The sequence below is a fragment of the Pseudochaenichthys georgianus genome, chromosome 11, assembly GCF_902827115.2.
Source record: "Pseudochaenichthys georgianus chromosome 11, fPseGeo1.2, whole genome shotgun sequence".
In the NCBI taxonomy this organism is placed as follows: Eukaryota; Metazoa; Chordata; class Actinopteri; order Perciformes; family Channichthyidae; genus Pseudochaenichthys; species Pseudochaenichthys georgianus.
This window is the reverse complement of record NC_047513.1, coordinates 19,842,079-19,855,855: the sequence shown is the minus strand read 5'-3', so window position 1 is coordinate 19,855,855 and position 13,777 is coordinate 19,842,079. Positions and strand designations below refer to the sequence as shown.

At 40.6% G+C, this 13,777-nt stretch overlaps 1 protein-coding gene across 2 annotated transcripts; it reads right to left on the bottom strand.

The window, feature by feature from the left end:
* Nucleotides 1-859: 859 nt before the first annotated feature.
* Nucleotides 860-4,336, bottom strand: LOC117455386 (brain and acute leukemia cytoplasmic protein). Of its 2 annotated transcripts, none has more exons than XM_034094894.2 (3): nucleotides 3,998-4,336; nucleotides 3,592-3,736; nucleotides 860-2,030 (listed from the first exon to the last, which is right to left on the bottom strand). In XM_034094894.2, exons 1-3 carry the CDS (start codon nucleotides 4,122-4,124, stop codon nucleotides 1,802-1,804), a joined length of 501 nt encoding a protein of 166 aa, XP_033950785.1. In that variant the 5' UTR covers nucleotides 4,125-4,336; the 3' UTR covers nucleotides 860-1,801. The 2 variants fall into 2 exon arrangements, with proteins under 2 accessions (XP_033950785.1, XP_033950786.1); XM_034094895.2 differs by having other exon boundaries at nucleotides 1,803-2,030; nucleotides 3,612-3,736.
* Nucleotides 4,337-13,777: the final 9,441 nt, after the last annotated feature.

Genomic DNA, 13,777 nt, shown 5'->3' with positions numbered 1-13,777 from the left:
GATCAAAGTGTTCATAATTTGTGTTCTATATCTGCTAAGTAACTAAATGTACTACATATATGTAGTGGAGTAAAAGTACAATATTAACATATTAATTGTTATGGAGTAGAAGTACAAAGTAATATAAAATAGAAAGACTGATATAAAGTACCTCAAAATTGTTCTTAGTTACTTAACACCACTGGTTAGAGGACACATTATAATTGTGAATTGAATGGTTAAATAGCACATCAGGGGCAAACTATTTTTTTTATTTTTTTGCAAGGTAGATAAATGCCATTCTTAAATTACTTGTAGATGTATATGTTTTTGCTTCCACATTTACACATCTGGCCTGCCTTATAGCTACACATGTTTTAATCCTCCTCATCTGAATGCTACTGTCCATGTCCACCTTAACCACCATACATGTCTGATTTATTCTTATGTTAGTCCTGCTTATGTTTCCGTCATGTTTTGACATTTTAGAGCATTTATTTTTAAGCAATATAAGGTGTCTTTGAGTTTCATGAAAGGCACCTCCAAATGAAATGTAATATTATTATTATTATTATTATTATTATTTATTCACCAAAGCTATATCTCCTTTTATGTAGCTCCAATATTCTGATTATTATAGATATTATGCCAGTTTAATGAACATTACTATTTATCTTATTGTTTCATATTATCATTCGGATCTTACATAGACTAATACTCACTTGTAATTTATAGACCTAATCTATTCCAAATAATTAATATTTTACTCACAACTATTTAAACAGAATAATAGTTCATTCTGAGAGTAAACACCAGAAGCTAAGTAGAAATGACTGCACATCTCACATGTTTTTTTGGATTTCACAAATTAAGTAGCTGACCATTTTAATTTAAAGAAGAAAAATATGGTAGTGTTTCAATGGTATTTCACTCACAAAAGTTGGCCTGTACACATTTCAACATTATCATCTCAGTGAATCATCAAAAACTTTTGACAAGCAGCAGTAAAATGTTAAGACAGGGGATTTCTCAGAGACCCCGACTGGTCAACAACGCCATCTGCTGGCCATTACTCACTCTTTCAACTCCCGATGTTCTCCTGACCATTGCTGAATGCATTTGAGATTGATTTAAACATGCAGATCAGTGTATAAGCCACATAAACGCTCATCATTACGATCCATAATAATGGTCTCTTATAAACTTTAACATCCTAATATAAAAGAAGATGTAAGAGAAGAACACATACTACTCAATAAAACAAACTCTCAAAGTGAAAACAGGAGCAGTTCAGATAAATATGAATTGTAGGCACATGCGGGTGTGTTTGTTTTTTTATCTTGCAAAGGCTGGGAAAGACAGTCTTCAGCCTTCAAGTGTCAAACCTCCAAATCCGAGTTTCTAAACAGCACTTCAGGGTCATTTAAATGAAAATCCTTTACAGCATTTACAGTTTAACAGCATCATCATTGTTTTTTCATTCACAACAAAAGGAATATACTTGCACAAAGAACTGAAGCATAATTCTTAAGGAAGGCCCCACACACACAGAAAACATATGATGTGCAGATTGTGATTATCATGTGCATACGGTACGGTCTGTTCTTGTTTTCTTTAAAAGTGGCTTAACACAGTGACCCATTCCATGACCGGCACCATAAGCATGGGAGAAAAGCCTGGTGGAGAGCGTTAACGCTGTTTGCGATGCACTCTCTTGCTTCACTTCACGCATGCATTTGCAATGGTACAACAAAGATGCAGCATCCCGAGATCTTTGGATTGAGACATTATGCAGGTGCTTGTGTTGTAAAGAACCAAGTCCCTAGCAAAGATCATCCACACACTTGTGTAAATCACCATCCCGTCTTCTGGTGAACTTTTCATAGATCCGGCCATCTTCCTCTTCGCAGAGTCTTGGCTTTTCTTCATCTTTCATCACACACGTCCCCAGGTGCAGCCTCTCCACCAGTGTTGATACTAACGGGCTGCCCATCCTTACACAGCGCACCGGCTTCTTTTGATGCCCTCCTTTTGGTGTCACGGGTGGTTTGCTGCAAAAATATGTGAGAGTTTGAATGTCACGTCAATTTAATGTCACTGCGCTAGACCGAGAGTGAGTCGGCAACAGGCCTGCTGAGACCTGAGTCACTGCAGCTTTGCCCACACAGTAAGTGGAAGGTTAAATAAATAAAACACAACGATCTACGTTTCTGTGCAGCTGAAAATGCCATTTGGTAGGTCAGAGGAATTCATTTTTCAGATCTTTTGAAAAGTTAAATACAGTTTGTATGTTCAGAATGAATTCATAACATGCATTAAGAGCAGCTATAGCAGCATTCTTTCATGGTTTAAATCCCACAATAAAAAGATTAGGCAAACACATGGTTGGACAACTTATCATTCTCAACGTTCACTGTTTGTGCAGCTACAAAATAATGACCAAAAGCTACTGGAACATAGATATTTAGAAAAATATAATATGAATCCATAATTAAACATAGAACCTTTTGTGGTCCACAACTTTCATATTTGCTATTTATTTGCTATATCACTTGTTTCTCTATTAAATATTAGCAATGGTGACATGTCATTTTTTTTAAATAACAATTTCTCAAAGCACCAACAGACTGATACCATATACCATATTTTCGAACAAAACAAAACCCAAATATATTCACTCTTCCGACATATGCAAAAAAGGAAAAGCATCAAAACCTTACATTTCATCTACAAAGAGATGCAAATGCATTTACTAATTGTCTTCTTGCTTTCAGATTTTTGTTTTTAATTTACACCTCTGTCGAGCAACTTATTATACAGTCTTACAATTAACTTCACTAACCCAACAGTGACACTGTATACTGCAAGGTTCTGGTTGTGTATGTCTATTGCCTCTGCAAACTTATTTTTATATATCATAGAGTCCATCTTGCAATTATTTCGGGTCACAAGACATATATCTACCGCCTGCCTTCATATTCCATCTACACTGAAAAAACTGAAACGTTGACTTTAATAACATGTATTATGTCAACAAATGTCACATAACTATTAGGTTAGTTGAAAGCTATAATATTAAGTTGAACCTAATATTTTGTATTTAAACTTAATAGTATTGCTTTCAACTAACCTAATACAGTTATGTGTATATGTGTAATCTGTTGACATAATACATTTAATTAAAGTCAACGTTTCAGTGTACTATATATTTATCAGATTTGCAGTAAAAGGAATGTTGTGCTTGGCATTGATATTAATGATAAAACACACCACACAACAATACACTACAAACACAAACATGACAATAATGGACCTTCCTTCCTTCCTTAAAGCTTCACGTTTTCTGCTTCAGTCAACTTGAATATTTCACAAGGAAAGTGAATTGGAAAACTCTGGTGAAAATATTCATTGTGCATAGACCTACATGGTATAAATATGTTGAAAACACACAACTGGAGTCAGATTCCTCGTTAAGTTGATTATACTGCAGCAGCCTAACAGCAAGACATCATAATACTGCAAATAATTTCAGAAGAAATAGTGGTCATGCTGCTTCACATCCTGTGACGTGCCAGCACAGAGGCTGTTGGTGTTCATATGTATTGCCAATACCTGCTACCAGTGACACCTACATCACTCAGGGAGCGTCTGGGTCTCCTCTGGTGGTTGGAGCCGGTGGATGTGAGGGCCTGCTTCCCACACTGGGTGCCTGTGTTCACCATCCTTTTCTCCCTCAGACTGGCCTCCAGGGCTTTACCTTTGGACAACAGTTAAATGTGTATCATGTGAAACAACCACATTCTTGTTCTGGAAAACTGCTATGTCAGTTGTGTTATGATTGGTTCATACAGATGTATTTTATTTGCTGCAGGTCTCCCTTGAAAAAGAGATCGATGATCTCAATGGGATTCACCTGGTTAAATAAAGGTTTGAAATTAAATGAAATATGGCTGTTGGGCCTTCATGCACTCATGGATGTTGCAGTTAAAACAGATAAAACGGAGGCGGAGGCTCTTACCGTTTGCCACTGCTAGAGAGGTCTCTACGTCCGTGTTGGTAAGCCACGTCGATTCCGTTTCTCTGGTCCAGCTCTCATGGTACCTGGGCTCGATGATAGCGTCCGCCCGACTCCCCCCACAACCCATCTGGGAAAACCATCCACGGCAGGTGCAGCTGACGCGGACTAAACACTCACAGCAGCCGCAGCATCCTCCCCGGATCTCTACTGCAGCTCCATCCGTGTTTCCGTCTCCATTGTCGGTCTGTTTGAGCCGCTGTTGGTTGGTGCTGCTCTCCACCGACAGCAGCTGACAGCGTTAACACACACACACACACACACACACACACACACACACACACACACACACACACACACACACACACACACACACACACACACACACACACACAGCTATCTGCGTCATCCAACTGCATCCTCTCTGACCTCTGATTGGCCGAGAGGGATATCAACTCCGGCTCATGTCATCATCATCATCATCATCATCATCATCATCATCATCATCATCATCATCATCATCATCATCATCATCATGCAAATATGCACTTGTACTAATCATCATGACCCAAATAAAAGAGTATCGGCAATAAATATACCATTTTATTTATTGTAAACGTACTGATTTGAATAAACATTGTGAACGCCATAATGCATGTGGACAACAACATCACATCACGTGTATGTGAATTTGAAGAGGTATACTCTAATCTTATAAACTCTTAAAGCAAAAAATTGTTATAAAACAGTCAAACTGTACTGGTCAACGTCTTAAATTATAATGGAAGCTTTTGTTAAATTATAATTATGTGAATCAAGTTAAAGGTCCCATGTCATGCTTTTTTGGTTATTACCTATGGTTATTACCCGGCCGTCTCCTTGTGTGTTATTATGTAGCTTTTTATGCATGTAAACGGTCTGCAGAGTCACAAACCCTCAAAGTACACCCTGTAGCGAGTAAAACTCTAACACAGAAAATATCCAATCCAATCCAATCCACTTTATTTGTATAGCACAGTTTAAAAACAGAGGGTTTGCCAAAGTGCTTCACAATGAACATAACATTATAATAAAATATAATATTACACGAATAGATAAAAAAAGCACACATAAGAATAAAAACAAGGCACATAAAGGCCATGGACAGACAGTGAAAGCATACAGACAGGTATGACATAGCTCAGCTCAGACCGACTGGTAAGCGAGGGAAAATAGGTGGGTTTTTAGGCGGGACTTAAAAGCTTCAAGAGTGGGCGACAATTTAACATGAGGGGGCAGGTCGTTCCAGAGCCTGGGGGCTACCGATGAAAAAAAATACCTGTCTATGCTGCCCCAGAACGCCTCGTTGGAGATTTCTCTATTTCTTCCTGGGTACAGTGACGTATTTGAAGATATAGTGACGTAACGTAACGTCCGTGGAGCCATTACGTTAAGTCTGTCAATTGGTCCAAATGGACCAATCCGCGACTTCCTCACACACACACACTCAATCTTTTCTCAGCTGCAGCTCCGCCGATTTGTCCACCTGAGACGTGTTAGGAGATTTAGTGGACAACTCGTCCGCTTTCTTAAATCTCCTCGCGTCCCTACACAAGCCGTTATCTTACAGGAAGGAACCCCAGAGCATACAAGTAACCGTTTAACAATAATCCATTTTAATGGTAATATACAATGCAATACAATCAAGTACAGTACAAATTAAATACAGTTTATCTGTGGGATCCCATAATTACCTGTGCCAGCGAGAGGAGAGAGAGGGAGGCACACCGCGGGGTTCCTGTCTAAATACTTCGCTGACCAGAGGAGGAGTTATCTGCGCCCCCCTTCCAGACCAGTGATTGGCTGCCCAAATTAGTATCAACAGCTCACATCTTAAGTTCCCCAATCCCAGTGGCTCAGCTTCCTTATCACAGGGATCTGAGATGACTGTATGTTAACTCCACACCTTCCCCCTCTTCCTTTTGTCCTCACAAAACCAAATGTTCACAGGCCCCGAAAACAGTTCACAGTTTTCTCACCCAAATCATTTTCAAGCTTCTTCACAGTTTGCATGAATACATACAAATATTTCCTTACAATTCCCTCTTTTGCACTCTTAAAAAAGAGAGTGCAATTTACACAAGGCACTTGCAAAAAACTGCATCCTTGTCTGCTGAGTCTCCATACTTTTTATTCTCAGTGTCCACAGTGAAGGGCACTCCGTCCAGGCTCTCGTTGCAGATGACGCAGCGGAAGCAACCGGGGCGGTAAGACTTCCCCAGGGCCTGCCGGCCTGCATGTCCATGATTAGATGTCCACCTGCGTTGCACTTGTCTGCAGACTGCTGGAACCCAGAGTACAGAAAGTCCTCTTCACAGAAAACCCTTCCTGCGTCATAGTAGAACGCCTTCCCTACTACAGGCGCTGCAGGTGAAGCAGCTGTCATGGTAGAGGCTGCCCATAGCTTGGCAGGCCTGGCTGGCTCCATACACCGTCTTGTTGCACTTAACCCACACTCCTGTTTCAGCGGAGAGTGGAGTCCCCTGTGCCATCCTGGCTTGCCGTGTCTTTGTCCCCTCTGATCCACTGACGGCGGCTTCTGGGCTGCCTGCTAGAGAGATGTCTTCCTTCTCCTCCGGCTTGCTGATGGCGGCTTCCGAGTCGATGCTGAATAGATGTCCTCCCGATCTTCCTTCTCCGGTCCGATGATGATGCCTCCCAGTCGACCTCCATGATGAGAGCCCGATCCGTCCTGATGTCATCTAGGGTACTCGCAGGTGTTTTCCCCCGCCGCACACTGGCTCCGCATAGTGGTACCAGTTGTCCCCCTTTCCTTGTAGGCGGACGGCACGGGATGTCCTCTGGGTCACTTGGTCGGGGCCGGAGAGCCTGGGGTTGACAGTCAGCCTCCTGCGTCTCGGGTCCCTCTTTCGGCGTCAGCAACCTGTGTGGAGAAATCTGATACAAATCCCTCAAGCCTACGCTCCGGGCTCTGGGGCCCTCGGCTGTTTAACCCACCAGTGCGTGGCAACTTGGAGCCTGTTGGTGGGGTGTCTTAAAACAACAGACGTGTGTGCACAGGTTTTCTAACTTAATTGTGCTGCTTCAGAATCTTGGACTGTGCCCACTAAATAAGAACCCCAACATCTTTAGGTAAACTAAATAACATATTTCAATAGCTCTGAATTTCTGACAAGCATCTGTATTTATTTTTAAATGAAATCCCTGAGATCCCATTAAAAATCTTAAAATATGATTTGAACTGTTAATGTTTCTGGTAAAGAAACACACTAATCTTATGGATTCAAAAACAACCAAAATCACAATACTAACAAAGTGAATGGCTTCCTGGTGATACTGCTTCTACCCGTCAGTGCTTAGATATTATCCCACTGAAAAAATGAATACAGAATTCCCACCAACTGTCATCAAATGTCTTTCTAAATGTAGATGAAATGTATATCCCCATAATGACCTAAACAATAAAGTCTATGGCTTTTACTTCTTTACCAGACTAGTTACATGATGTTGTCCAAATTACATTGTGTCTCATTACATTACTATGTTTTAGCTTAACTGTAAATATGTTCTTTCTACATTTCAAACCTCAGTTACTTTAATACCTGTTGAAACATTAGTTGACACATTACTCACCGGTCAGCCTCTCCAGTATTCCATTCTGGATTTACATCTCTCCCAGCAGCCCCTTGGCCACTGATTCTCTATCTGTGTTACCTGCTATAACTCAATCAATATTAGAGACATGTCAACATTCATCAACCAGTGTGTTATCCCCAAATATGGAGCAGGTCAATTCTAAAACTGTCAATCAATGGTCAGATTGAACAATCGAGTTGTGCCAGCCGGTTCCTTTCAGTCCCTAAATGAAAAATGTACATTGTAACGTTTACACTCCACATTTTCTCATGTGTAAACAAAAACCTGTATGGAAGAAAACCTTCAGGTCATAATGGATTATAAGACAATACCAAACATTTTCCCAGTAAACACTTGAGAGTGTTTCTCTCCATCATTCAGTCCTAAAAGAAACAGAATTCCAAATGTCATAGTTTGAGTTTCACATTCTTCAAACCGCCACCTCCTGTGGGAGTGAAACATCATGAAGCAGATTAGATACGGTTTCCCCTTTTGTGCAATGTTAGGAAACCTCTCATTTCACACATTATTATCACCCAAAAATAATGTGTTAGTCCAAAACATGCTTGATTAGTCATCGTTTTAAATCATGCAGTTGCACTGATCAGGTGCAGACATACACTCACTCACACTCACACTGTCAGGTTGTAAAGTCAGGTTTGGTCAGGTTCACCGCAGAGTCAGTCATTGACAGTGCCTTCCCAAGTTACCCTGTCGGTCAGTTGGTCTCAGTCTTTTTGGCCATGTGTCTTGCTCTGCAGAGACTTTGATGTTCCAGCACAGGCCAACATCCTCCGTCTATAAAAATCTGTATATATGGAGCGCCATCATTTATTAATTCACAATTACAACTATAATGTTCAAGATATCTCCAACCCCTCCTTGCTGTTTCCCACATTCCCTGAAAAGTGTCTAGCCAAAAAAATGTCACTTCCTTATTGTACTATTACTATTACTGCAATTCATTTACACCTAATTAGTATTAAAATGACTAATAGGGCTTCCGGTTTGGTGAGTGACACGATGGCTGCTTAAAGATCGTGCTCCCGACATTCGGTGTTAAAAGCTACCAACTACAACCGGAATATATAAAACATTTATTATACAATTTGGCTTAAGAGTGTTGGTCTTGATAATGTCTAAAAAAAAGAGTAAAAAACTAATGCAGACGGCGTTATTTGACGGAGACGGAGCTAGCCTAGCTTCCTCTGCTAGCAGCGTGGTGGGGGACGACGACACTCCAACGCACCTCGAGGAAGACCAAACTGGGAGAGCGGACATGAGTCTCATACTGAAAGAATTGAGAGAGTTCAGGAAAGACAACGGCCAGCAGCTGAAAGAGATTCGTAAAGAAATAAACAAGACTAACACTAGAATTGCCGAGGCAGAAGGGCGGATTGAGGCGACTGAAACACGGCTACAGGTGGCGGAGGAGGCGGTGACGGAGCTGCTACAACTACAGGTGCATCTGGATGCTAAGCTAACGGACATGGAGGGTCGGTCCAGACGGGAAAATATCCGAATCCACGGCGTTAAAGAGGGGGCGGAGGATAATTCCCCGTCGATGGGAACTTTTGTGGAGGATTTGCTGAGGGAGGGTTTGGACCTCCCGGCTACATTTGAACTACGAGTTGAGAGAGCGCACCGTGCCCTGATGCCGAAGCCGCCTGGGGAAGTCTCGCCGAGGTCTATCGTAGTCAAACTGTCAAGCTATAGGACGAAAGAAGAATTGCTGAGACTGGCCTGGCAAAAGCGAGGATTTCAACATCTCGAAAGGAGGGTAAATCTGGATCATGACTACGCGCCTGATGTGTTAAGAAAGCGAAAGGCGTATGCAGAAGCGAAAACGGTCCTGAGGCTGAGGAAGATAAGATTTCAAACTCCGTTCCCGGCCAGGTTTAGAGTCTTCTATGAGGAGGGAATTATCGTATATGGTTCGGCGGAGGAAGCGACTGAGGATATGGCAAAGAGGGGGCTCCCGGTTTCGGTCATTAAGCACCCAGATTCACTTTTGGAACGGATCCAGCGAATTACCTGGCGCACCAGCAAGAGACCGGGGACCCGGGACAGAGCCGGCGGGAATGTTAACTACAAGGAGAAGCTAGAGGCCTTTAGGCACAAGGACTCAGCGTGAATGGAAGCTGCTGTTTGCCGATAAACGGGTGAGTTTTTATTTTCAGTAGAGGAAGCCGAAGAGCTGGCTCCCACAAGAGAGAGACTTAAGACTATAGTAACGTTCTGCACACTAAAGAAGCATTGTACAGGCAATAACTAAGAATATTCTGTAAGGGTCGGGGGTATTAATCTTCAGCCATGCAACCGACAGATGGACAATAACATGGAAGTAGGATATGAAGGCCCTCTCACACCTGCCAGGTGGGGAGGCATTACCTCAGAGCCCTATCACCATCAGGGCTTAATCCGGGTCAATATGATGACCCCACAGTTGGAAGTCTTATTATTATTTTTTTCTTATTATGTTCGTGTTTTTTGTTGTGTTGTTTTTTTTGCTGCTGTTCTTTGCAGTCTATGGGGTGTTACCTATGATACATATTTCGTTACCTGTAACAACTTGGGTTGGTATTTTTCATTGATGTTGTCCTTATCAGACTCTGAATGCAAGCTGTTAAAGTAGCCACATACAATGTGAATGGTCTTGTAAACCCTATCAAGAGAAGTAAGATATTAACCAAACTAAAAAGAGATAAAGTTGAGGTGGCCTTCTTGCAGGAAACGCATCTATCAGATACAGAGCATGCTAAATTAAGAAGACTAGGCTTTAAACATCAGTATTCATCATCATATGCGGCTGGCCACAGGAGGGGGGTGGCAATATTAATTTCCAAAAATATTAGTTTTGAACCCACGTTTGAAAAGAAGGACACAGAGGGGAGATATATATTAGTGAGAGGAAATCTAGGTGGTTCATTGATTTCTCTACTAAATGTTTATGCTCCTCCTAATTCAGATTGGACATTTTTTAAACAGATATTTGATTTAATTATAGCAGAAACACAGGGGGTCCTAATCTGTGGGGGGGATCTAAACATAAGATTGAATCCTAAACTGGATTCTTCAAATGTGCATATTGGGCAGCCCAAGCTGATAAACAAGAAAATTAATTTGGCAATGGAGGATATTGGGTTGGTAGATATCTGGAGAGAAATAAATCCTTCAAAGAGGGACTATACTTTTTTTTCTAATCCACATTTGGTTTATTCAAGGATTGATTATTTTCTAACCTTTGGTAAAGATCTACACAGGGTGGGGGGCTGCGACATGGGGATCATGGACCTTTCAGATCATTGCCCTATTTATTTAAAATTTAATCTGGAGCAGGATCAAAGAAACACGTTATGGAGATTAAATACATATTTACTGAATAATATGAAGGACCAAATGAAGAAGGATATCACTGAGTACTTGGAACAAAATGATAATGGTGAAGTTTCCCCTCCAGTACTATGGGATGCATGTAAAGCTGTGCTTCGAGGGAAGATAATTGGATACAGTGCTCGCTTAAAAAGAGCCAACCAAAAAGAGTTAGACAAATTACAAGGAGAATTAAAACAATTGGAACAAAATCATAAAGACTCAAATGATCAGATAATAAGAGGACTGCTCAAAAAGAAAAAGAATGAAATAAATGAGATGTACACTAAAGATATACAAAAAAAGCTAATTTTCACCAAACAGAAATACTATGAAGGAGGAGGAAAAGCCAGTAAATTATTAGCCTATAGGCTGAAAAAACAACAAGCAGAGAATTCAATTAATAAAATAAAAAATCCTATTACTAATTCCATACAGTATAAACCAAAAGAAATACAAAATTGTTTTGAAGGATATTATCGAAAGCTATACTCCCAACCTCAAATTGATGGGGAGAAAATGGAGGACTTTTTTAAGGGGATACATCTGCCTAAACTGACTGGTGAGCAGGGAAGTCAGATGGTAGTTGAAATAACAGAGAAAGAAATTAGCTCAGCTATAGCACATCTTAAATCAAATAAGGCCCCAGGCCCGGATGGGTTTCCTTCGGAATGGTACAAGGTGATGGAAGGTTCATTAGTACCTATGTTGCAGTCTACCTTTAACTGGGTTCTTAAGGAGAACATTATACCCCCCTCCTGGAAGGAGGCAGTCATTTCACTTATTCCAAAAGAGGGAAAGGATAAAACTGAATGCAGTAATTTTAGACCAATTAGCGTGTTGAACCAGGACTATAAAATCTTTACCCATATACTAGCCAAACGAATAGAGGGATTATTACCACAAATTATTAGCCTTGATCAGACGGGATTTGTACGAGAAAGACAAACCCAGGACAATATCAGAAGGACACTACATATAATTAACCATATAACTGAAAGTAATTTGGAAGCAGTATTAGTTGGGCTAGATGCAGAAAAAGCATTCGATTGTGTAAATTGGACTTTCCTGTTTAGAGTTTTAAATACATTTGGATTTCACAGTACCTTTATAAAAACTATACAGGCTCTGTATGATGGACCCAGGGCGAGAATCAAAATTAATGGAGACGTTTCAAATTCCTTTCCATTGGAGCGGGGAACGAGACAGGGCTGCCCAATTAGCCCTCTCTTGTTTGCGATCTTTATCGAACCTCTGAGCCAGTGGATTATTCAGAATAACAGTATCAAGGGAATAATAATGAAGGGGGTGGAACAAAAGATCTCCTTATTTGCTGATGACATATTGGTGTATCTATCCAGCCCAGAACAATCACTGGTGCAGTTATTTTCAATTTTAGAACAATATGGATCCTTCTCTGGATATAAACTGAATGTTTTGAAGACACAAATTTTGAGGTTTAAGTACTGCCCCTCAGTAAATATGAAGAAAAACTATACATTGAGGTGGGATGCTGAATCCATGAAGTACTTGGGAGTAAATATTCCAATAGATTTAACAAAACTCTTTTCACTTAACTACCTACCTTTGAACCAAAAGATTAGGGAAGACATAAGGAGATGGGACCTGGTTCCTGTTCTCAGTTTTAGTTCACGCATTGAATCGGTCAAAATGGTTATTTTGCCGAGACTGCTGTATCTCTTCCAGTCCCTTCCACTAGAACTATCTGACCAACAATTTCAGGAATGGGATAAACATATCTCAAGGTACATTTGGCAGGGACGAAGGCCAAGATTTAAATATCAGAGTTTACAATTGGCTAAGAACAAGGGTGGTGTCGCACTCCCATGTTTAAAGGATTACTATATTGCGGCTCAATTGAGACCATTAATATGCTGGTGCAATCCAAAGTACGCTGCTAGATGGAAGGAGATTGAGAGTGCTATATCAGAAGAATTTCCAATTCAAGCTGCAATTGGGGATAAGGTCTTGATGAATAAACTAAATGAACTGAGAAACCCATGGATCTGTCTGTCGCTTAAGGTGTGGAACAGACTGGTAACTCAAAATCACTTGAGGGGGGCTGTAAAGTGTTTAAAATGGTGTGTGTATGATCTAGAATTTCTACCTGGAAGATGGGACGCAAGATTTAAGTGTTGGTCTTCAAAAGGCCTGACAGCCTACTGCACATTTCTTCACAAGGGGTCCATGAACAGCTTTCAGAATCTGAAGGGACAGTTTGACTTGAAACGTGATGATTTTTACAGGTTCCTTCAAGTTCGTCATTACATCGATCAAATACAGAGGGAGAGTACACAAGTGCACTGGGATAACACCTTGTTAAAAGTTTTTAAAGATGCCTATCTTGAGGGCTCAAACAAGAAAGTTGTCTCAAAAATCTATAGGAGTTTACAACAAACAAAAGGTAACTCGCTGTATGTAAAACAAAAATGGGAAAGGGAAGGAAATGTAGTTCTGAAGGAAGAAGATTGGGAGCACTTATGTGAGATACAATGGAAAACGTCAAGTTCAACCTCATGGCGAGAGTTTTGTTGGAAAAACCTCATACGGTTTTTCATTACTCCAGCCCAGAAGAGACATTACACTAATTCCTCTGCATGCTGGCGACAGTGTGGATGCCTTATGGCAAACCATTTTCATATATTCTGGTCTTGCACATCATTGAATCCTTTCTGGCAGCAGGTTCATGGAGTTTTACAAAAAGTTTTTCAGGTAGACATTCCATTTAAATTTGAATCGTTATATTTGGGTGCA

Bases quoted from the DNA above. Each gene is read 5' to 3' on its own strand.
- LOC117455386 (XM_034094894.2), bottom strand. From the start codon at position 4,124: ATGGGTTGTGGGGGGAGTCGGGCGGACGCTATCATCGAGCCCAGGTAC. The intron at 3,737-3,997 runs GTAAGAGCCTCC...TGTTGTCCAAAG, and splicing joins CTCTCTAGCAGTGGCAAACG to GTAAAGCCCTGGAGGCCAGT. The intron at 2,031-3,591 runs GTATTGGCAATA...ATATTTTTGCAG, and splicing joins GTAGGTGTCACTGGTAGCAG to CAAACCACCCGTGACACCAA.